We start from the raw sequence: 24,149 nt of genomic DNA, 5'->3' as shown, positions 1-24,149 counted from the left end.
AGTGGTTTTCAGATTGTATGTAAACAAGTTTCAAGTTTGTTTATTCACCAAATGCAGTACAGTATATAGGTTATACAAATACATAATACAATAATCATACTGACCATACTTCTCAAGATGGCGTAGGATAATTCCCTACATTATTACTAAACACAATTAAATTAAATGAACGAACTTTATATAATCACTAACTACAGATTCATAAGACATTTCATATCTGTTGATTGCATCAAAAATTTACCAAATTTACTTAAAGTTTTAACATTTTTGCATGAAAATAGTTCTATTAGCTTATGAACACTCGGATGTCTATAATGATATTGTTTTATAAACTTAACTCTTAACTCTGCATAAGCTGGACATAGAAATCTTAATGTGTTAAATTAATTAAGCATGATTTAAAAAACCATCTGTTCTTTTTTTAGCCCATTCTTAAAATCCACTGGCCTGGCAATATATACTAATCTTTTTTAATAATCTAAATATAATAATTGCCTCTTCAGTAAAGACATGTTTACATCATGAGACATTTACATACGTTTCTGTCTTTTTTTTAAAATCCGTGTTAATAAGTTTCGTTTGAAAAAAAGAGACAAGAAAATAAAGACATTCCTGGGTTAGGCGAGTCGGTGATCTCTCTTGGTGCGTGGTCTGGTTGGTCCTCCCGTATCCTGTTGAGTCTTGTTTCTGGCCTGGATCTCCTACCGCTAAACACAAGACAAATGTTACAATAGCAACACTCCATCAGTACGGCTGCATGGTTTTGAGTGTTGGAAGGTGGCAGAGAAGAACATGCACGAAATCAACACTTGTCACAACAGCGGTATCAGGAGGATCTACAGGTCAACCAGTACCCCAAACGAGACAAGCAGACTAGCAATAAGAACATGTCTCTAGAATTGTAAGAAGAAAATGCCCTGCGACAGAATTCACTGGACTATCCTGGGGTTGATTCTAGATGAATGACTAAAGTTGGATCAAAGATCATCTGGCGAAGGTCGGCAGATGTTAGTGGCGAATCGGTTCAATGGGTTAATGGTTGGGTGTGACATACCGACAGTCGCTATATATTAGGCTGTACAGCTGTAGGCAGTGCTCAGGTGTATAAGGTAGGCAGACTTGTGTTTTAAAATACTACGTTTAAAGTGTTAATTATCACGATATGGCTGCCCTAGATAAACCATAACACAGAACACATAGGGTCGAGATAGTGTACATACAACATATAATGATATATAAATAGATACACAACGTAAATGAAATAGGCGAAGTTCAATAGCTCAGGTTATACTGTGTTATCTAACAGCGAAATGGGGTAGAAGTAATGGACGAATGTTATTATATATATAAGCATAATGCAGCTTATTGTTACATGTAAATTATGAGATGAACGTCAAACACTCTTCCAAACCAGTCAATAATCTCGATCTCGACATGCAATATGACCAACAGGAACGGCTTATATCTACGCTGAAAAAAAAAGATGACTAATTTAAAGCCAGATGTAAATTTTCCCTTTCTTTATAGTTACATGTCTGTTTCCCACATGTCCTTGAATGTCACAGCTGGTTCTATATTTAGCTGAGTGTACCCAACATAACGATAACCATGGCGACTGCGGACGGATACTTGACGTAGATTGGTGAAACTATTGGCAGTGGTAGCCAACATGATCTTATATTTTATTAGGGGCCGCGGTGGCCGAGTGGTTAAGGTGTACCGACACTTTAACACTAGCCCTCCACCACTGGGTTGCGAGTTCGAAACCTACGTGGGGCATTTGCCAGGTACTGACCGTAGGCCGGTGGTTTTTCTCCGGGTACTCCGGCTTTCCCCCACCTCCAAAACCTGGCACGCCCTTAAATGACCCTGGCTGTTAGTAGGACGTTAAACAAAAACAAACCAATATTTTATTGTTGTTAATGCTCGTTGGTGGACTTTACATGGATCAAACTCGATATACACATTAGGCGCCGTCGACAAAACAGAACAAATTAATACTCTCCGGAACACCTGGCCTGATTCTCATTGGTTGTCGTTTTAGATTATCTTTGTCATATTGGGTTCCGGTGTTGAAGTAGACGACGCTCACCCTTTAGGAACATGTGGTCTTTGTACTTCCTTGAAAATCCTTCATTTGAGCCTTTATTTTGTTCCCATATTTCATTGTTTAATAGATCCTCGTTTTATTAACATGTACAGGTCTGTTTTTGTCATTATTTTATTTATGCTGATCATAAATGTTTGACATTTGTTGGTGATAGTTGATTGAACAATAGAGTGAGTTTAATTTTGTTTGTTCTCCTACATGTACGAAATATGATGCATATCCATCCGTACTATAAACATATAGATATAGTGGAACAAATATAACGTATGGGAGTGACAATATCTCATGAAATACTTTTCTTCATACACATGTCAATTTTCATTTGGATGTTTTTGTAATGTTTTTCTTCTTGTCAGAATGTGTAAAAAATGAATAAAAATAATAATTTGTATTCTGTAAAAGGCATACGGTACATCTAAATCTAGTGAATTAATTAAATATATCACAGATTACACCACTGTCGTTGATCACCGAGTTACAAAAACGCCTCGGTAACTTAAAGCAAAATTGTAAGCAGTTACTTAAATTCTACAATGAAAAGTACACAAATGATCTGTTCTTCCTCGAGTGTGATTGTAACACTAATCCGTGTTGATAAAGCATACAATGACCGATCACATTTCATTTTGGACAATTTGTGGTCAATGAAGCGAAGTCCAAACCCTTGTGGATACAATCCCTGACCACCACACTTGTTTTCTATAGGCTGTAGATTCTATGACAATGACAATTTGTTTATTCTCGTAAACAGTACAGTGTAGAGAATAATAATACAGACAAATGGATAATAATAAAACATGGTAAAACAGGATGGACATCAGGATTGTGAATTAATTATAATTATATCAATAATAAATTTAGCCAATGAAATAAGTTCATTTTTAGTTACGTAATTGAATAATGTATGAAATTTAAATGTATTTGGTCTTTCGTAATAATATCTAGACATATATTTCCGTCTGCTATTGATTATAAATTGCTGATCACAGTTAAATAAATAATGGAATTGGTCGCCTATTTCTCTTAAATTACATAAAGTACATATTCTATGTTCCCGTGGTATATTAGTCCATATACCACTTTCAATTGGAATTTTTGTATTACCTACTCTAAATTTACAGTACGCTTTGGCTAATTTGGGAGGGAGTTCTAATAAATAATTTTCTAAACAAAGTTCGGTCTTGTAAATTCTATAATTGATACCTTTCGTGGAAGTAAAAATTTCATTTCTCCAGTTTGCTAAAAAAATTGCCTTAAGTTTATAAAATATTGTACTCTTCAGCCAATTTATACTTGAAAACTCTTGGCTGTTAAATATATCTAATAATCTACATTCTACAAATATATTTTTCACATGTCTCAACCAAGACGAGTTATAATATGACATAATCGTTAAGAGTTTGTTGCTCAACTTATTCTGATTATTTTTTGTCAATTTAGCCCCAAATCCAATCATTCTGACTTTAACATTAATATCAAGTGGGAACCGACCAAGTTCTCCATATGCCATAAAATTTGGCGTAGATGTTTTAACATTAAGAATATGTTTACAAAATTTTAGGTGCAAACGTTCAATAAGTTTATAGTTACAGAAACCCCAAACTTCACATCCATATAAAACAATTGGTTTGATAGCTTTATCAAATATATCAAGTTGACAATCTATAGACAAATTATGATCTCTACATTTAGCAATAGCACCATACATTGCTTTAATCCCCTTTTTATAAAGCTGCTTGATATTGAATTGTGTTAAACCAGTTTGGGTAAAATAAACCCCAAGATACTTAAATTCTTTGGTTATTTCTAGATTATATTCACCGTATATAAAATTCAGATCGTTAGGAATTCTTTTCCTTCCAAAAATCATTACTTTGGTTTTACTGGTATTAACTTTAAGATGCCAAAGTTTAGAATATTTCAAAAATATATTTAGCTGCTTTTGCAAGTCATCAGCATTTTCTGATAGTAAAATAGTGTCATCAGCATATAACAATACATACAATTTCAAATATATATTCAATTCTTGTTCTAATTTGTCACTTATATAAGACAAACCTTTACAATCATGTGACTTAATAAAATCTTCTAAATCGTTAAGAAATAGTGAAAATAAAAACGGGGATAGGTTATCGCCTTGCCGGACACCGGATGTACACAAAAATACATTTGAGAATACACCATCTTTACTTATTTTGGCCTTGATACCATTGTACATATTTTTAATAATCCGAAAGCATTTACCGTCTATATTATTTATCAAAAGTTTATTCCAAAGACCAATTCGCCATACACTATCAAATGCCTTTTCAAAATCTATAAAGGCACAAAATAATTGCTTTTTAAAATGTTTAGATAACTCAATTAATGTATAGAGCGTGAAAATATGGTCAGTTGTGGAGTGGTTTCTTCGAAACCCTGCCTGATTTTCGAGAATGAGTTCAACATTATCAGCATATTTATTTAAACGTTCGTTAATTATAGCTATAAACAATTTACCCAGGCAACTAATCAAAGTAATAGGTCGGTAATTATGGGGATCATACAAACTACCATTATTTTTAAAAACAGGGATAATATTTCCCATAAGCCAGGATTCGGGCACATGACCAGTATTCAAAATATAATTGAATAATTCTACATATAATGGCATCAATAAATCAATAGTTGATTTGATATACTCGTTACATAGCATATCGTCTCCAACAGCCTTATTATTTTTAAGCATTTTGACCCAATTCATTATTTCATTCGGTAGTATTGGTTCATTGATAAAACCATTACCTTCAAGTGTAGAGAGCTCAGTGAGCTCATTGATAGTCAACACGTGATTATCTTCACCTTCAAAATTTTTGTTAAAACATGTCTTAAAAAATTTGAAAAGATCTTCAATATCAGCTTTACAACTACTTTTTTTGGAGCAGCCATTATTAATTATTTTCCAGTACTCCTTAGGATTTCTTGATCTCAGTTATCGGAGTTTATTTTTAATATATACCTTATGATTATTTACACATCGATTTATTGTCTTTTTATATGACTTTTCTTTTACATACATGTCCTCTCTGAGGTAATCATTACCAAACTTTTTATACAATCGCTTTGCTTTTCTGTAGTTTTGTCTAGCAGACTGACACTCTCTATTAAACCACGATTTTTTAAATTTAAATGCATGTTTATTTACAGAGTTTGGTTTAGTGTATATAGTTCCAAATGCATGTTTGGCACCATCTATAAAAAGATTGCATATATCATCTACTATAGAGTCGATGAAATCATTGTTATCGTCAACAGTTATATGATTGTGTAATTTATTTACAAGTTTATTTATACAGGAGCTTTTTTCAGTTAGAAAATTTACAAAAACATCTTTCTGATCATCATTCCACTTTCTGGGTTTGCATGTATTATATCCAACATCTGTATCAAAGTGATCGCCTACTTTATTTGTTACACACAATAGTAGGCCTATATGTATCGGAGAATGTACGTCGGATAGTAGGGGAGAAAACTCGTTAATAGTAAATACATCCACAATACTAAATGTATCAATATTACCTATACAGTAATCAATTACACTTACATTTTTGCATGTCGTATTTCCTCTACCATTATCATCTCCCATTCGGCCATTGAGTATAAATATATTACAATGTTTACATAGCTCAATTAACCGCTTCCCATAATCATTATATAAAATATCTTTTGATGACCTTGTTCTAGGTACATTAATATCAATTAGATTATCAACATCTGAAAAATAGCCATAGTCACCACTTTCGGGTTCAAAGAAATCTGGAAGATCCGCCGTCCTACCATTGAAATCCCCAAGCAGGCAAACATACTTGTTATTTTGTGTTTTGAAAGATAATAAATCATTTTCAACGTCATCAAAAAGGTCAGGTGAGGAATACTTGGAGCTACTGGGCGGGATATAGACGATTCCAAATAGCATATGCCCTTTGTGTTTAAAGACGTCCCCCTTCATTTGGAGCCATAAAACGTGACTACAATCAGTTTTGATTACATTTACATGTTTCATATATTCATGTTTACAGTAAACAACTATACCACCAGATTTCACAGTGGACAAACATTTTCTGTGTTTACAAAACGCTGTATAACCATTTATATCAATGGGGTCAGCATTATCAGTTTTAGTTTCGGTAAGACATATTAAGTCATAGCTGGAAAGATACTCAATAAAATCGGGACACTTAAGCTTACCAACAAGACCATTGACATTAATACTCAGGATTTTAAATTGTTTTTTATTATTACAGTCTATGTGGACTCCCTCCGCGGCATACTATACATTTTTAACACAGGTTTCATCAGGATCGACTTCGTCGTGGTCACCTCCATGTTTGGGACGTTTAGCAGGTGGTGTTACTTTGTGAGTCTGATAAGTAGACTTATTAGATTTATCATATGACGTCGGGTATGACTTGGGCGTTGCAAATGACGTTGGTGGATACTGTTGGTTAGGCAGGTTAGATGACCTTGATCCAACGGCGGTGGGCTGTGACCTAGTGACGTCACTGTATTTTCGATTCCCGCTGGCGTCATTAGCAGTTGTACCAGCGTCGGGGGATGCATAAAGTTTACCGTCGACAATGAGGCGATCGCGGACTAATTTTACCCGTTTCCCTTGCTGACGGAACTCTTTCATCACGGGGTAGAGCGCACGCCGTTTTTCCTCGATCTCCGTGGGAAATTGTTCGTTTATGTAGTACGGAGTACCTTTCAGGCGACGCGCGTTTTGGAGAGTATTAGTCCTCTCGTGATGATATATGAATCTTGCGACAATTGGGCGAGACTTGCCTCGCACAAATTTACCAAAGCGATGAGTGTTGCCTATTTCAACTTGGCTAATATTTAACTGTTCATGTAGGAAACAGCGAAGTTTAGCTTCAGTGTTTTCATTAGGCTCTTCAAAAAGTCCACTAAACACAAGGTTATCCTTCATGGACCTCCATCTAAGCTCGGTCACGTTCTTGGTTAGTTCCTCTTTGTCTTCCTTCAGTTCATTGATGGATTTTTCAAGATTTGTGACCTTTTCATTATTTACAGGGTTGTTCGTGATTTTTTTCAATTTTTGGACTTCTTGTTTATTTTTTTCAGTCACACATTTAACTTGGTCGTACATCGAACCGATTGCTGAACAACTAGATTCCAACTCGACATGTTTGGTCTTTAACTCATTTATTTCCGATTCCATGATGTTGACTTTTGCCGCTAACGAATCCAGCGATTTTTGAACCAGGTCCAACTTACTGACAATTGGCTCTAAGTGTTGAAGTCTTACATCAAGTTTTTGTATAAGAGAGATAATGTGGCTGAGTTGACTATTCTCACCATCAAATATTACTTCTCTAGTCTGAGCAAGTATTTCTGATGTACTATTTTTATCACCCATATTTACACTTTAGGTTTGTTCCAGGTGTGCGTTAGCACGCGCAGTCCGTGAATAGTACTCGCACGTTTACACTAGTACATGCATCTATATATAGATATGTGTTTAAACACAATATTTCAAGGTCTATTTCGGACGAAAATCACACTTATCTTACTTGCAGGTTTAGTACTGATAATGTCTTCTCAAATTTCCGTTGTTACATGCTGCGGAGACTAAACATCTTAATTTCATTGTCGGAGCCGGTAAATACGTGTCCACCCTGTTCAACCGGAAGGTCTCCTTCCTTATTTAAATATTGAACGAAACGTATTCGGGAATCTTTTTAGGTTAAGCTTGATTCACTGTAATCGTATTTCTGTTTAGTCATGGTATGAAACCTAATGGAAATAGAACACGCAAACGTAATGCTGTAGTCGTGCTATATGGAACTAAGACACGCGCACTTATGCCGTTGTAATGACTATGGAACTATTTCCACGTATACGCATTATGCTGTAATGACTCTGAAACTTAAACACGTGCACGCATTTATGAATTGATGTTATATGAAACTATAACACGTGCGCGTATCCTGTTGTCATGCCATATGAAAGTAAAACACGTGCACGTATTCTGCTATGATGACGTATGAAACTATAACACGTGCACGTATCCTGCTGTCATGCCATATGAAACTAAAACACGTGCACGTATTCTGCTATGATGACGTTTCAAACTATAACACGTGCACGTATCCTGCTGCCATGCCATATGAAACTAAAACACGTGCACGTATTCTGCTGTCATGCCATATGAAACAAAAACACGTGCACTTATTCTGCTGTCATGACATATGAAACTAAAACACGTGCACTTATTCTGCTGTCATGACATAAAACTAAAACACGCACAAGCATCCTGCTGGCATGACATATGAAACTAAAACACGTGCACGCATTTATGAATTGATGTTATATGAAACTATAACACGTGCGCGTATCCTGTTGTCATGCCATATGAAAGTAAAACACGTGCACGTATTCTGCTATGATGACGTATGAAACTATAACACGTGCACGTATCCTGCTGTCATGCCATATGAAACTAAAACACGTGCACGTATTCTGCTATGATGACGTTTCAAACTATAACACGTGCACGTATCCTGCTGCCATGCCATATGAAACTAAAACACGTGCACGTATCCTGCTGTCATGCCATATGAAACAAAAACACGTGCAGTTATTCTGCTGTCATGACATATGAAACTAAAACACGTGCACTTATTCTGCTGTCATGACATGAAACTAAAACACGCACAAGCATCCTGCTGGCATGACATATGAAACTAAAACACGTGCACGAATTATGTTATCATGACATGAAACTGAAACACGTGCACATATTCTGTTGTCATGCCATACGAAACTAAAACACGTGCATGTATTCTGTTGTCATGATATATGGAACTAAAAGTCGTGATTGCATTCTGAGGTCATGACATATGGAACTAAAACTTGATCGCATTTCTGAAGTCATCGTTATGGAAGTTAAATATATGCATTTATTTCCTTAGGCACGATAAATGATGTATCAGTCCATATTGTATAATCCAATATTTTAAAGATTGACCATTTCTTTTCAAGTTAAGTCCTACTTCGAAAAAATCCACCCAATACAACCGAAGCTACGGTACTTAGAAATAAATACATCAGATTTCAAGCCTGGGGGAGTTCAGAACCTTTCTCATTTATATGTACTCTATATGTTATTATTTTATAAAACGAGTCAGGCACCTGTGCCACATTACTGAAAACGATATATTTCAACAGAAAGTTTCGTTGTACAATCGACACCAGACCATCGCTTTCTGCAACGACCAGTTTAATAGCAAAATATTTTGTCTAGACTTATAAAAACTACGAAATAGCATCTGTTCGTGTAAACCACCACCCCTCGTTGGAAGAGAATCGCTCCGATTGAATTTTGGTCAGAATTTTACTACGGATAATTGCAGCACAAATGAGGTATCGATATATCAAGAATTAAATATGGTATATGTTCGTCACTATGAAATGCTGACGTAATGACTAGTTTCAGTGTTTTCCTCTATTTTCACCTTTCACACTGGCGGTCGCCATTTTGTATTCGTGTTTACCACCAACCGCAGACCACGGGATTCCCCACCGTGATCAATATTGTTGACGATTGTTTTCCGACAATTCATTCTACTGATAATAATTACCAACCGATTTTCAACATTAAAAAATTGCAATTCTCGCGGAATATTCAAGATGAAAGAAAGTTTCGTTCGTTTTTTTCTGTAAAACATTATACAGCTGTAAATCAATTTAAACGGCGATGTTTTTTTGTGATAAAATATCGTAGATCATATGCATTTAAATCATGTTGCCATATAGCTATCTCTATGTCATGTTCACGCAATCTTAACCAGGTGAAAAATCTTCTTAGACGTCTCTTTTGTAGTCTTCGTTAATATTTTGTAAACATTTTTTATGTGATATACTTGAACGTGGTATTATATATATACTCCTTGTTTATGTCTATTTCATTGTTATCGTGTAATTGTAAATTTATGAGGAGGGAAGTCTCTATGTTGTAATAAAGCGTACCCAATCTTTTTCCAAACTAATTTCGTCAATGAAATATGTTTAAAGCAATAACATTAGCTAATTGCTTTCGTTCAGAGATTTAGCTTGTCGACAAGTATAGTTTGTTATGTTTAGACACAGAATCAGTGTTGGTTTAATGAACTGCTTTTTATAACGCCATAAAGCACAATTCCAATGTTTTTATCGTAGTGTAATACAACGTTTGTCGTCAGATCCATTTCTTTTTCATTTTCACATACAATATTGGCTTTTTAATATGAAACAGTAGCATAGTAAAGTTTCAAGCTGGGTGGGGGGTTAGTGGGGGGGGGGGGGGGGGGGGGGGGCACACATGTACACTGTTAGCTGCTATTATTGATTTTCAAATCTACATTAACCTGTGACAATTATTAACCATTTTGTTAGGGCACCTCCGTCATTCAACTTTGATATTATACAAGGAGGTCTACCTCGACTATCGGTTGATATAATAACTTTATAATTTATGCGACTATGGTGCATTTACTGTATCTACATATGGTGCAAAAATGATAGAAATTGAAGTAGGGGCCGGCGCTCATGTTAAACCTCAATAGGCGTTGACCCCACCTTGAATATGATGCGACTCCTTGCGTAATCTTTATCCGAAATTTGTTTGAACTCATTATTCAATCTTGACAGTGCCAGCTACTTATAACCGTCCATGTGTTTTTGTTGCTCTACTTACGAGTACACCACGAGTTAGTCTAAATGTAATATGACATTTGTCAATACAATGTACATGTACCTTACTAGGTGTGACCGGGGCTTCCAAGTTTAGGGTGCTGCTAATCAGAAGCTACAGTATTTCTAATATCTATAGTCGAAATTGTTTTATTCCTTGCGATATCCTTTTTTGATTTAGTCCAAAATTGCATGAACAGGATTACGAACCAAAGTAATGACAAAAAATATGTTAAAGCTGTTAAAGATTTATTGATCATCATCGTAACTGACATAGTACACGTTACTTTGGCACACGTTACTTTCACAACTAATTAAACTGGCATTATAATACAGATTTCATCGTGACATCAACAGCTGATGTAACTGACGAAGTACATGTTACTTTGTTTTTTTGTTTTATCACCAGAAAGGCCCGAGTGGTTTTCGGATTGTATGTAAACAAGTTTCAAGTTTTTTTATTCACCAAATGCAATACAGTATATAGGTTATACAATTACATAATACAATAATCATACTGACCATACTTCTCAAGATGGCGGAGGATAATTCCTTACATTAGTACTAAACACAATTAAATTAAATGAACGAACTTTATATAATCACTAACTACAGATTCATAAGACATTTCATATTTGTTGATTGCATCAAAAAATTACCAAATTTACTTAAAGTTTTAACATTTTTGCTTATGAACACTCGGATGTCTATAACGATATTGTTTTATAAACTTAACTCTTAACTCTGCATAAGCTGGACATAGAAATCTTAATGTGCTAAATTAATTAAGCATGATTTAAAAAACCATCTGTTCTTTTTTTAAGCCCATCCTTAAAATCCACTGGCCTGGCAATATATACTAATCTTTTTTAATAATCTAAATATAATAATTCCATCTTCAGTAAAGACGTGTTTACATCATGAAACATTTACATACGTCTCTGTCTTTTTTTTTAAAATCCGTGTTAATAAGTTTCGTTTGAAAAAAAAAGAGAAAAGAAAATGAAGACATTCCTGAAGTTAGGCAAGTCGGTGATCTCTCTTGGTGCGTGGTCTGGTTGGTCCTCCCGTATGCTGTTGAGTCTTGTTTCTGGCCTGGATCTCCTACCGCTAAACACAGGACAAATGCTACTATAGCAACACTCCATCAGTACGGCTGCATGGTTTTGAGTGTTGGAAGGTGGCAGAGAAGAACATGCACGAAATCAACACTTGTTACAACAGCGGTATCAGGAGGATCTACAGGTCAACCAGTACCCCAAACGAGACAAGCAGACTAGCAATAAGAACATGTCTCTAGAATTGTTAGAAGAAAATGCCCTACGACAGAATTCACTGGGCTATCCTGGGGTTGATTTTAGATGGATGACTAAAGTTGGATCAAAGATCATCTGGCGAAGGTCGGCAGATGTGAGTGGCGAATCGGTTCAATGGGTTAATGGTTGGGTGTGACATACCGACAGTCGCTATATATTAGGCTGTAGGCAGTGCTCAGGTGTATAAGGTAGGCAGACTTGTGTTTTAAAATACTACGTTTAAAGTGTTAATTATCACGATATGGCTGCCCTAGATAAACCATAACACAGAACACATAGGGTCGAGGTAGTGTACATACAACATATAATGATATATAAATAGATACACAACGTAAATGAAATAGGCGAAGTTCAATAGCTCAGGTTATACTGTGTTATCTAACAATGAAATGGGGTAGAAGTAATGGACGAATGTTATTATATATATAAGCATAATGCAGCTTATTGTTACATGTAAATTATGAGATGAACGTCAAACACTCTTCCAAACCAGTCAATAATCTCGATCTCGACATGCAATATGACCAACAGGAACGGCTTATATCTACGCTGAAAAAAAAGATGACTAATTTAAAGCCAGATGTAAATTTTCCCTTTCTTTATAGTTACATGTCTGTTTCCCACATGTCCTTGAATGTCACAGCTGGTTTTATATTTATCTGAGTGTACCCAACATAACGATAACCATGGCGACTGCGGACGGATACTTGACGTAGATTGGATGAAACTATTGGCAGTGGTAGCCAACATGATCTTATATTTTATTGTTGTTAATGCTCGTTGGTGGACTTTACATGGATCAAACTCGATATACACATTAGGCGCCGTCGACAAAACAGAACAAATTAATACTCTCCGGAACACCTGGCCTGATTCTCAGCGGTTGTCGTTTTAGATTATCTTTGTCATATTGGGTTCCGGTGTTGCAGTAGACGACGCTCACCCTTTAGGAACATGTGGTCTTTGTACTTCCTTGAAAATCCTCCATTTGAGCCTTTATTTTGTTCCCATATTTCATTGTTTAATAGATCCTCGTTTTATTAATATGTACAGGTCTGTTTTTGTCATTATTTTATTTATGCTGATCATAAATGTTTGACATTTGTTGGTGATATTTGATTGAACAATAGAGTGAGTTTAATTTTGTTTGTTCTCCTACATGTACGAAATATGATGCATATCCATCCGTACTATAAACGTATAGATATAGTGGAACAAATATAACGTATGTGATTAACATTAGCTTATAGATCGTGATTGCTTCACATGGAATACTTTTCTTCATACAAATGTCAATTTTCATTTGGATGTTTTTGTAATGTTTTTCTTCTTGTCAGAATGTGTAAAAAATGAATAAAAATAATAATTTGTATTCTGTAAAAGGCATACGGTACATCTAAATCCAGTGAATTAATTGAATATATCACAGATTACATCACTGGCGTTGATCACCGAGTTAAAAAAAAACGCTTCAGTAACTTAAAGCAAAATTGTAAGTAGTTACCTAAATTCTACAATGAAAAATACACAAATGATCTGTTTTTCCTCGAGTGTGATTGTTAGACTAATCCGTGTTGATAAAGTATACAATGACCGATCACATTTCATTTTGGACAACTTTGTGGTCAATGAAGCGAAGTCCAAACCCTTGTGGATACAATCCCTGACCACCACACTTGTTTTCTATAGGCTGTAGATTCTATGGAAGGTCTCCTTCCTTATTTAAATATTGAACGAAACGTATTCGGGAATCTTTTTAGGTTAAGCTTGATTCACTGTAATCGTATTTCTGTTTAGTCATGGTATGAAACCTAATGGAAATAGAACACGCAAACGTAATGCTGTAGTCGTGCTATATGGAACTAAGACACGCGCACTTATGCCGTTGTAATGACTATGGAACTATTTCCACGTACACGCATTATGCTGTAATGACTCTGAAACTTAAACACGTGCACGCATTTATGAATTGATGTTATATGAAACTATAACACGTGCACGTATCCTGTTGTCATGCCATATGAAAGTAAAACACGTGCACGTATTCTGCTATGATGACGTATGAAACTATAACACGTGCACGTATCCTGCTGTCATGCCATATGAAACTAAAACACGTGCACGTATTCTGCTATGATGACGTTTCAAACTATAACACGTGCACGTATCCTGCTGCCATGTCATATGAAACTAAAACACGTGCACGTATCCTGCTGTCATGCCATATGAAACAAAAACACGTGCACTTATTCTGCTGTCATGACATATGAAACTAAAACACGTGCACTTATTCTGCTGCCATGCCATATGAAACTAAAACACGCACAAGCATCCTGCTGGCATGACATATGAAACTAAAACACGTGCACGAATTATGTTATCATGACATGAAACTGAAACACGTGCACATATTCTGTTGTCATGCCATACGAAACTAAAACACGTGCATGTATTCTGTTGTCATGATATATGGAACTAAAAGTCGTGATTGCATTCTGAGGTCATGACATATGGAACTAAAACTTGATCGCATTTCTGAAGTCATCGTTATGGAAGTTAAATATATGCATTTATGTCCTTAGGCACGATAATGATGTATCAGTCCATATTGTATAATCCAAGGGAGTTAACTCTGGTTAGTATAATGCAGTGCAAACTATTTGTTAAACAGGCCTAAATACAGTGCATGTAAAAAGGTATCAGCTTTCATAAGAACTATACAAAAAATATACAGATATATTAAGTCTCGTTAATAAACCATTATTTGATACATATATGTACGTCCATATTCCAAAGCAAACGGAGATGTAATTATGATAAAATGTATACATTTTTTTGTACATGTACTCTGTACTAGATTGAGAGTTGCATCGAAGCGTCAGTGTTATCTCCCCTACCACGTAGTGCAAATAGGCACAATATGATAAAGGATGGAGGCAGATAGTCCACCTCTCTATACATCAACATAGTTTTAACGTATATCGGTCATTGTCATTTCCCAATATTTCATTATGACAAAATAATTGTATTTCAGCTCAAGATTTTTCCAATGAGTATCAAATATCATCTGTAGGTTATTAGCGATTAATTCCAGTTTATCGCCTTTATATTAAATATTATTAAACTTGTTTCATTTGTGTAGATATGTTTAGCAGCTAAAAACCAATCAGTGTTATGTAAACTGGTAAACCCTTAAACATGGTTCGCATCATCTACCCACAAACTAATTAGATACTAAGCTAGAACGTCCTAATAAGGCACCGACGTATAATCAATAACTGCCCGGAAGACTGGCAAAGGATGGAGGATTAGACATCTTTACTACCTGTGGTCGGCATGGTAACGTCTCAGAGTATCTATATCAAATTAAAGGTCGGCTTATCTAAATGGGTATAACATGATTGTGGAAATAAAAACACACACACAAAACCAACCATCACCATGGTTAATACAACATAACGATGGTTGATATCATGTGTTAAACATAGCAATGGTTAATATAATGTGTAAAACATAACAATGGTTAATATCAGGTGTAAATCATAACAATGGTTAATATCAGGTGTAAATCATAACAATGATTGATATCAGGTGTAAATTATAACAATGGTAAATATTAGGTGTAAATCATAACAATGGTTAATATCAGGTGTAAATCATAACAATGGTAAATATCAGGTGTAAATCATAACAATGGTTAATATCAGGTGTAAATCATAACAATGATTAATATCAGGTGTAAATCATAATAATGGTAAATATCAGGTGTAAATCATAACAATGGTTAATATCAGGTGTAAATCATAACAATGATTAATATCAGGTGTAAATCATAATAATGGTAATATCAGGTGTAAATCATAACAATGGTAAATATCAGGTGTAAATCATAACAATGGTAAATATCAGGTGTAAATCATAACAATGGTTAATATCAGGTGTAAATCATAACAATGGTTAATATCAGGTGTAAATCATAATAATGGTTAATATCAGGTGTAAATCATAACAATGGTTAATATCACGTGTAAATCATAACAATGGTTAATATCAGGTGTAAATCATAACAATGATTAATATCAGGTGTAAATCATAACAATGGTTAATATCAGGTGTAAATCATAACAATGGTTAATATCAGGTGTAAATCATAACAATGATTAATATCAGGTGTAAATCATAATAATGGTTAATATCAGGTGTAAATCATAACAATGGTTAATATCAGGTGTAAATCATAATAATGGTTAATATCAGGTGCAAAAACACATCAATGGATAAGTCGGTCACTTTCAGATCTGAGTTATGAATCGGTCACTATAAGATTTGAGTTATAAATCGGTTACTAGTGTTATAGGTACAGCTTTAGCAATACCCAGCATGCTTGTTCTATTTAGAAGGATTAATCTGCTTACAAACCATAGTCAATATGGGACATTTCTGTAAAAGTAGTAAGAGATGTCAAATATTAACTTCCCTTGGCAGAATATTTAATTAAATGTTCGATTGTATCATATTACGTCTTAATGTACTCAAATACCAAATCTATTCGGTTTACACTATCCGTCGTAACCTGACATATATATGTATACGAGTCATTTTCTTTCGCTCAGATTTATAGACGATATGACAAAGAACTACCTATTTCGCTCCTTTGAGACATTTTCTGTCACGATTTATAGTTCAATAGGCTGTGTGAAGTTAGCTCAACATACGACATACGACATTCAAAACTTCATATCTTGTGTTTTTACCAGCCAACGAGGTAACTTTTGAATGTTCAGCGGCTGAACATACGACATACGACATTCAGATTTTGAATGTTCAGCCGCTCAACATACGACATACGACATTCAGATGTTGATTTTGAATGTTCAGCGGCTCGACATACGACATACGACATTCAGATTTTGAATGTTCAGCCGCTGAACATACGACATACGACATTCAGATTTTGAATGTTCAGCCGCTGAACATACGACATACGACATTCAAAACTTCATATCTTGTGCTTTTACCAGCCAACGAGGTAACTTTTGAATGTTCAGCGGCTGAACATACGACATACGACATTCAGATTTTGATTTTGAATGTTCAGCGGCTCGACATACGACATACGACATTCAGATTTTGAATGTTCAGTGGCTGAACATACGACATACGACATTCAGATTTTGAATGTTCTGCCGCTCAACATACGACATACGACATGCGACATTCAGATTTTGATTTTGAATGTTCAGCGGCTCGACATACGACATTCAGATTTTGAATGTTCAGCCGCTGAACATACGACATACGACATTCAGATTTTGAATGTTCAGCCGCTCAACATACGACATACGACATTCAGATTTTGAATGTTCAGCCGCTCAACATACGACATACGATATTATGATTTTGATTTTGAATGTTCAGCGGCTCGACATACGACATACGACATTCAAATTTTGAATGTTGAGCGGCTGAACATTCAAAATCTGAATGTCGTATGTCGTATGTTCAGTCGCTGAACATTCAAAATCTGAATGTCGTATGTCGTATGTTCAGCCGCTGAACATTCAAAAGTTACCTCGTTGAGACCATTAGGATTGGGACCTTAAAGGAGGAAAAATGGACAAAGATATCTCTACAGTGTTGAATATAGTAAAAACAAAATATCCCCTTATGTCTCGTCGGTCATGTGGGACTTTTGTATTATCCATCATGTATTAATTTTTATTATATATTTGTATGAAAGTCAGACAACCGTAAGGCCCAATAGGCCTCTTTTTGAATAGTTTGGTTTGTATTGTTTAACGTTCTACCAACAGCTCTAGCTAATTTACAAACATCAACGGGGTAAACAGTGTTAAAAAAACTCATAAATATATATTTGTGGAACGATTTTTACGGTGTAGGCTCGGGTATCGCTATTTCTTAAAACCATTTTAGTATTGATAAGAATAAATCGCCGTTTAAACGGTATGAAATCTGCAGATATAGTCGCTTTAAAGAGTATGAACTCAACAGATATAGTCGCTTTAATGAGTATGAATTCTACAGATATAGTCGATTTAATGAGTATGAACTCTACAGATATAGTCGCTTTAATGGGTATGAAATCTACAGATATAGTCGCTTTAATGGGTATGAAATAAAGTGTTATAGTCGCTTTAATGAGTATGAAATCTACAGATATAGTCGCTTTAATCAGTATGAAATCTACAGATGTAGTCGCTTTAATGAGTATGAAATCTACAGATATAGTCGTTTTAATGGGTATGGAATCTGCAGGTATCGTCGCTTTAATGAGTATGAAATCAACAGATATAGCCGTTTTAATGAGTATGAATTCTACAGATATAGTCGCTTTAATGAGTATGGAATCTACAGATATAGTCGCTTTAATGGGTATGAAATCTACAGATATAGTCGCTTTAAAGGGTATGAAATCAACTGTTATAGTCGTTTTAATGGGTATGGAATCTGCAGATATAGTCGCTTTAATGAGTATGAATTCTACAGATATAGTCGATTTAATGAGTATGAACTCTACAGATATAGTCGCTTTAATGGGTATGAAATTTACAAATATAGTCGCTTTAATGGGTATGAAATAAACTGTTATAGTCGCTTTAATGAGTATGTAATCTACAGATATAGTCGCTTTAATGAGTATGAAATGTACAGATGTAGTCCCTTCAATGGGTATGAAATCTACAGATATAGTCGCTTTAATCAGTATGAAATCTACAGATGTAGTCGCTTTAATGGGTATGAAATCTACAGATATAGTCGCTTTAATGGGTATGAAATAAACTGTTATAGTCGCTTTAATGAGTATGAATTCTACAGATATAGTCGTTTTAATGAGTATGGAATCTGCAGGTATAGTCGCTTTAATGAATATGAAATCAGCAGATATAGTCGCTTTAATGAGTATGAATTCTACAGATATAGTCGCTTTAATGAGTATGGAATCTACAGATATAGTCGCTTTAATGGGTATGAAATCTACAGATATAGTCGCTTTAATGGGTATGAAATCAACTGTTATAGTCGTTTTAATGGGTATGGAATCTGCAGATATAGTCGCTTTAATGAGTATGAATTCTACAGATATAGTCGATTTAATGAGTATGAACTCTACAGATATAGTCGCTTTAATGGGTATGAAATTTACAGATATAGTCGCTTTAATGGGTATGAAATAAACTGTTATAGTCACTTTAATGAGTATGTAATCTACAGATATAGTTGCTTTAATGAGTATGAAATGTACAGATGTAGTCCCTTTAATGGGTATGAAATCTACAGATATCGTCGCTTTAATGAGTATGAATTCTACAGATATAGTCGCTTTAATGAGTATGGAATCTACAGATGTAGTCGCTTTAATGAGTATGGAATATACAGATATAGTTGCTTTAATTGGTATGAAATCAACTGGTATAGTCGCTTTAATGAGTATGAAATCTATAGATATAGTCGTTTTAATGGGTATGAAATCTACAGATATAGTCGTTTTAATGAGTATGAAATCAACAGATATAGTCGCTTTAATGAGTATGAATTCTACAGATATAGTCGCTTTAATGAGTATGGAATCTGCAGATATAGTCGCTTTAATGAGTATGAAATCAACAGATATAGTCGCTTTTATGAGTATGGAATCTACAGATATATTCGATTTAATGAGTATGAACTCTACAGATATAGTCGCTTTAATGGGTATGAAATGTACAGATATAGTCGCTTTAATGGGTAGGAAATGAAATGTTATAATCACTTTAATGAGTATGTAATCTACAGATATAGTCGCTTTAATGAGTATGAAATGTACAGATGTAGTCCCTTTAATGGGTATGAAATCCACAGATATAGTCGCTTTAATGAGTATGAATTCTACAGATATAGTCGCTTTAATGAGTATGAATTCTACAGATATAGTCGCTTTAATGAGTATGAAATCTACAGATATAGTCGCTTTAATGAGTATGGAATATACAGATATAGTCGCTTTAATTGGTATGAAATCAACTGGTATAGTCGCTTTCATGAGTATGAAATCTATAGATATAGTCGTTTTAATGGGTATGAAATCTACAGATATAGTCGTTTTAATGATTATGAAATCAACAGATATAGTTGCTTTAATGAGTATGAATTCTACAGATATAGTCGTTTTAATGGGTATGAAATCTACAGATATAGTCGTTTTAATGAGTATGAAATCAACAGATATAGTCGCTTTAATGAGTATGAATTCTACAGATATAGTCGCTTTAATGAGTATGGAATCTACAGATATAGTCGCTTTAATGGGTATGAAATCAACAGATATAGTCGCTTTAATGAGTATGTAATCTACAGATATAGTCGCTTTAATGGGTATGAAATCTACAGATAGAGTTGCTTTAATGGGTATGAAATGATCTGTTATAGTCGCTTTAATGAGTATGAAATCTACAGATAGAGTCGCTTTAATGGGTATAAAATAATCTGTTAAAGTCGCTTTAATGAGTATGTAATCTACAGATACGGTCGCTTCAATGAGTATGAAATCTACCGATGTAGTCCCTTTAATGAGTATGGAATCTACAGATGTAGTGGCTTTAATGAGTATGGAATATACAGATATAGTCGCTTTAATTGGTATGAAATCAACTGGTATAGTCGCTTTAATGAGTATGAAATCTACAGATATAGTTGTTTTAATGGGAATGGAATCTGCAGATATAGTCGCTTTAATGAGTATGAAATCAACAGATATAGTCGCTTTAATGAGTATGAATTCTACAGATATAGTCGCTTTAATGAGTATGGAATCTACAGATATAGTCGCTTTAATGGGTATGAAATCAACTGTTATAGTCGTTTTAATGGGTATGGAATCTGCATATATAGTCGCTTTAATGAGTATGAAATCAACAGATATAGTCGCTTTAATGAGTATGAATTCTACAGATATAGTCGATTTAATGAGTATGAACTCTACAGATATAGTCGCTTTAATGGGTATGAAATTTACAGATATAGTCGCTTTAATGGGTATGAAATAAACTGTTATAGTCACTTTAATGAGTATGTAATCTACAGATATAGTTGCTTTAATGAGTATGAAATGTACAGATGTAGTCCCTTTAATGGGTATGAAATCTACAGATATCGTCGCTTTAATGAGTATGAATTCTACAGATATAGTCGCTTTAATGAGTATGGAATCTACAGATGTAGTCGCTTTAATGAGTATGGAATATACAGATATAGTTGCTTTAATTGGTATGAAATCAACTGGTATAGTCGCTTTAATGAGTATGAAATCTATAGATATAGTCGTTTTAATGGGTATGAAATCTACAGATATAGTCGTTTTAATGAGTATGAAATCAACAGATATAGTCGCTTTAATGAGTATGAATTCTACAGATATAGTCGCTTTAATGAGTATGGAATCTGCAGATATAGTCGCTTTAATGAGTATGAAATCAACAGATATAGTCGCTTTAATGAGTATGAATTCTACAGATATAGTCGCTTTAATGAGTATGGAATCTACAGATATAGTCGCTTTAATGGGTATGAAATCAACTGTTATAGTCGTTTTAATGGGTATGGAATCTGCATATATAGTCGCTTTAATGAGTATGAAATCAACAGATATAGTCGCTTTAATGAGTATGAATTCTACAGATATAGTCGATTTAATGAGTATGAACTCTACAGATATAGTCGCTTTAAAGGGTATGAAATTTACAGATATAGTCGCTTTAATGGGTATGAAATAAACTGTTATAGTCACTTTAATGAGTATGTAATCTACAGATATAGTTGCTTTAATGAGTATGAAATGTACAGATGTAGTCCCTTTAATGGGTATGAAATCTACAGATATCGTCGCTTTAATGAGTATGAATTCTACAGATATAGTCGCTTTAATGAGTATGGAATCTGCAGATATAGTCGCTTTAATGAGTATGAAATCAACAGATATAGTCGCTTTTATGAGTATGGAATCTACAGATATATTCGATTTAATGAGTATGAACTCTACAGATATAGTCGCTTTAATGGGTATGAAATGTACAGATATAGTCGCTTTAATGGGTAGGAAATGAAATGTTATAATCACTTTAATGAGTATGTAATCTACAGATATAGTCGCTTTAATGAGTATGAAATGTACAGATGTAGTCCCTTTAATGGGTATGAAATCCACAGATATAGTCGCTTTAATGAGTATGAATTCTACAGATATAGTCGCTTTAATGAGTATGAATTCTACAGATATAGTCGCTTTAATGAGTATGAATTCTACAGATATAGTCGCTTTAATGAGTATGGAATATACAGATATAGTCGCTTTAATTGGTATGAAATCAACTGGTATAGTCGCTTTCATGAGTATGAAATCTATAGATATAGTCGTTTTAATGGGTATGAAATCTACAGATATAGTCGTTTTAATGATTATGAAATCAACAGATATAGTTGCTTTAATGAGTATGAATTCTACAGATATAGTCGTTTTAATGGGTATGAAATCTACAGATATAGTCGTTTTAATGAGTATGAAATCAACAGATATAGTCGCTTTAATGAGTATGAATTCTACAGATATAGTCGCTTTAATGAGTATGGAATCTGCAGATATAGTCGCTTTAATGGGTATGAAATCAACAGATATAGTCGCTTTAATGAGTATGGAATCTACAGATATAGTCGCTTTAATGGGTATGAAATCTACAGATAGAGTTGCTTTAATGGGTATGAAATGATCTGTTATAGTCGCTTTAATGAGTATGAAATCTACAGATAGAGTCGCTTTAATGGGTATGAAATAATCTGTTATAGTCCCTTTAATGAGTATGTAATCTACAGATATAGTCGCTTCAATGAGTATAAAATCTATAGATGTAGTCCCTTTAATGAGTATGGAATCTACAGATGTAGTGGCTTTAATGAGTATGGAATATACAGATATAGTCGCTTTAATTGGTATGAAATCAACTGGTATAGTCGCTTTAATGAGTATGAAATCTACAGATATAGTCGTTTTAATGGGAATGGAATCTGCAGATATAGTCGCTTTAATGAGTATGAAATCAACAGATATAGTCGCTTTAATGAGTATGAATTCTACAGATATAGTCGCTTTAATGAGTATGGAATCTACAGATATAGTCGCTTTAATGGGTATGAAATCAACTGTTATAGTCGTTTTAATGGGTATGGAATCTGCATATATAGTCGCTTTAATGAGTATGAAATCAACAGATATAGTCGCTTTAATGAGTATGAATTCTACAGATATAGTCGATTTAATGAGTATGAACTCTACAGATATAGTCGCTTTAATGGGTATGAAATCTACAGATATAGTCGCTTTAATGGGTATGAAATAAACTGTTATAGTCACTTTAATGAGTATGTAATCTACAGATATAGTTGCTTTAATGAGTATGAAATGTACAGATGTAGTCCCTTTAATGGGTATGAAATCTACAGATATAGTCGCTTTAATGAGTATGAATTCTACAGATATAGTCGCTTTAATGAGTATGGAATCTACAGATGTAGTCGCTTTAATGAGTATGGAATATACAGATATAGTCGCTTTAATTGGTATGAAATCAACTGGTATAGTCGCTTTAATGAGTATGAAATCTATAGATATAGTCGTTTTAATGGGTATGAAATCTACAGATATAGTCGTTTTAATGAGTATGAAATCAACAGATATAGTCGCTTTAATGAGTATGAATTCTACAGATATAGTCGCTTTAATGAGTATGGAATCTGCAGATATAGTCGCTTTAATGAGTATGAAATCAACAGATATAGTCGCTTTAATGAGTATGAATTCTACAGATATAGTCGCTTTAATGAGTATGGAATCTACAGATATAGTCGCTTTAATGGGTATGAAATCAACTGTTATAGTCGTTTTAATGGGTATGGAATCTGCAGGTATAGTCGCTTTAATGAGTATGAAATCAACAGATATA

At 34.2% G+C, this 24,149-nt stretch overlaps 1 protein-coding gene across 1 annotated transcript in view; it reads left to right on the top strand.

Moving 5' to 3' along the window:
* Positions 1–12,133: 12,133 nt before the first annotated feature.
* LOC117338966 overlaps positions 12,134–24,149 on the top strand; it is a 47,881-nt gene continuing 35,865 nt past the window's right edge. The window contains exon 1 of the mRNA XM_033900331.1: positions 12,134–12,253. Coding sequence (XP_033756222.1) covers positions 12,134–12,253 — 120 coding nt within the window. The remainder of the gene's footprint in view (positions 12,254–24,149) is intronic.

The sequence above is a fragment of the Pecten maximus genome, chromosome 12 (genome assembly GCF_902652985.1).
Source record: "Pecten maximus chromosome 12, xPecMax1.1, whole genome shotgun sequence".
NCBI classification, from domain to species: Eukaryota; Metazoa; Mollusca; class Bivalvia; order Pectinida; family Pectinidae; genus Pecten; species Pecten maximus.
The sequence above is the reverse complement of the archived record's forward strand: the minus strand, read 5'-3'. Positions and strand labels throughout refer to the sequence as shown.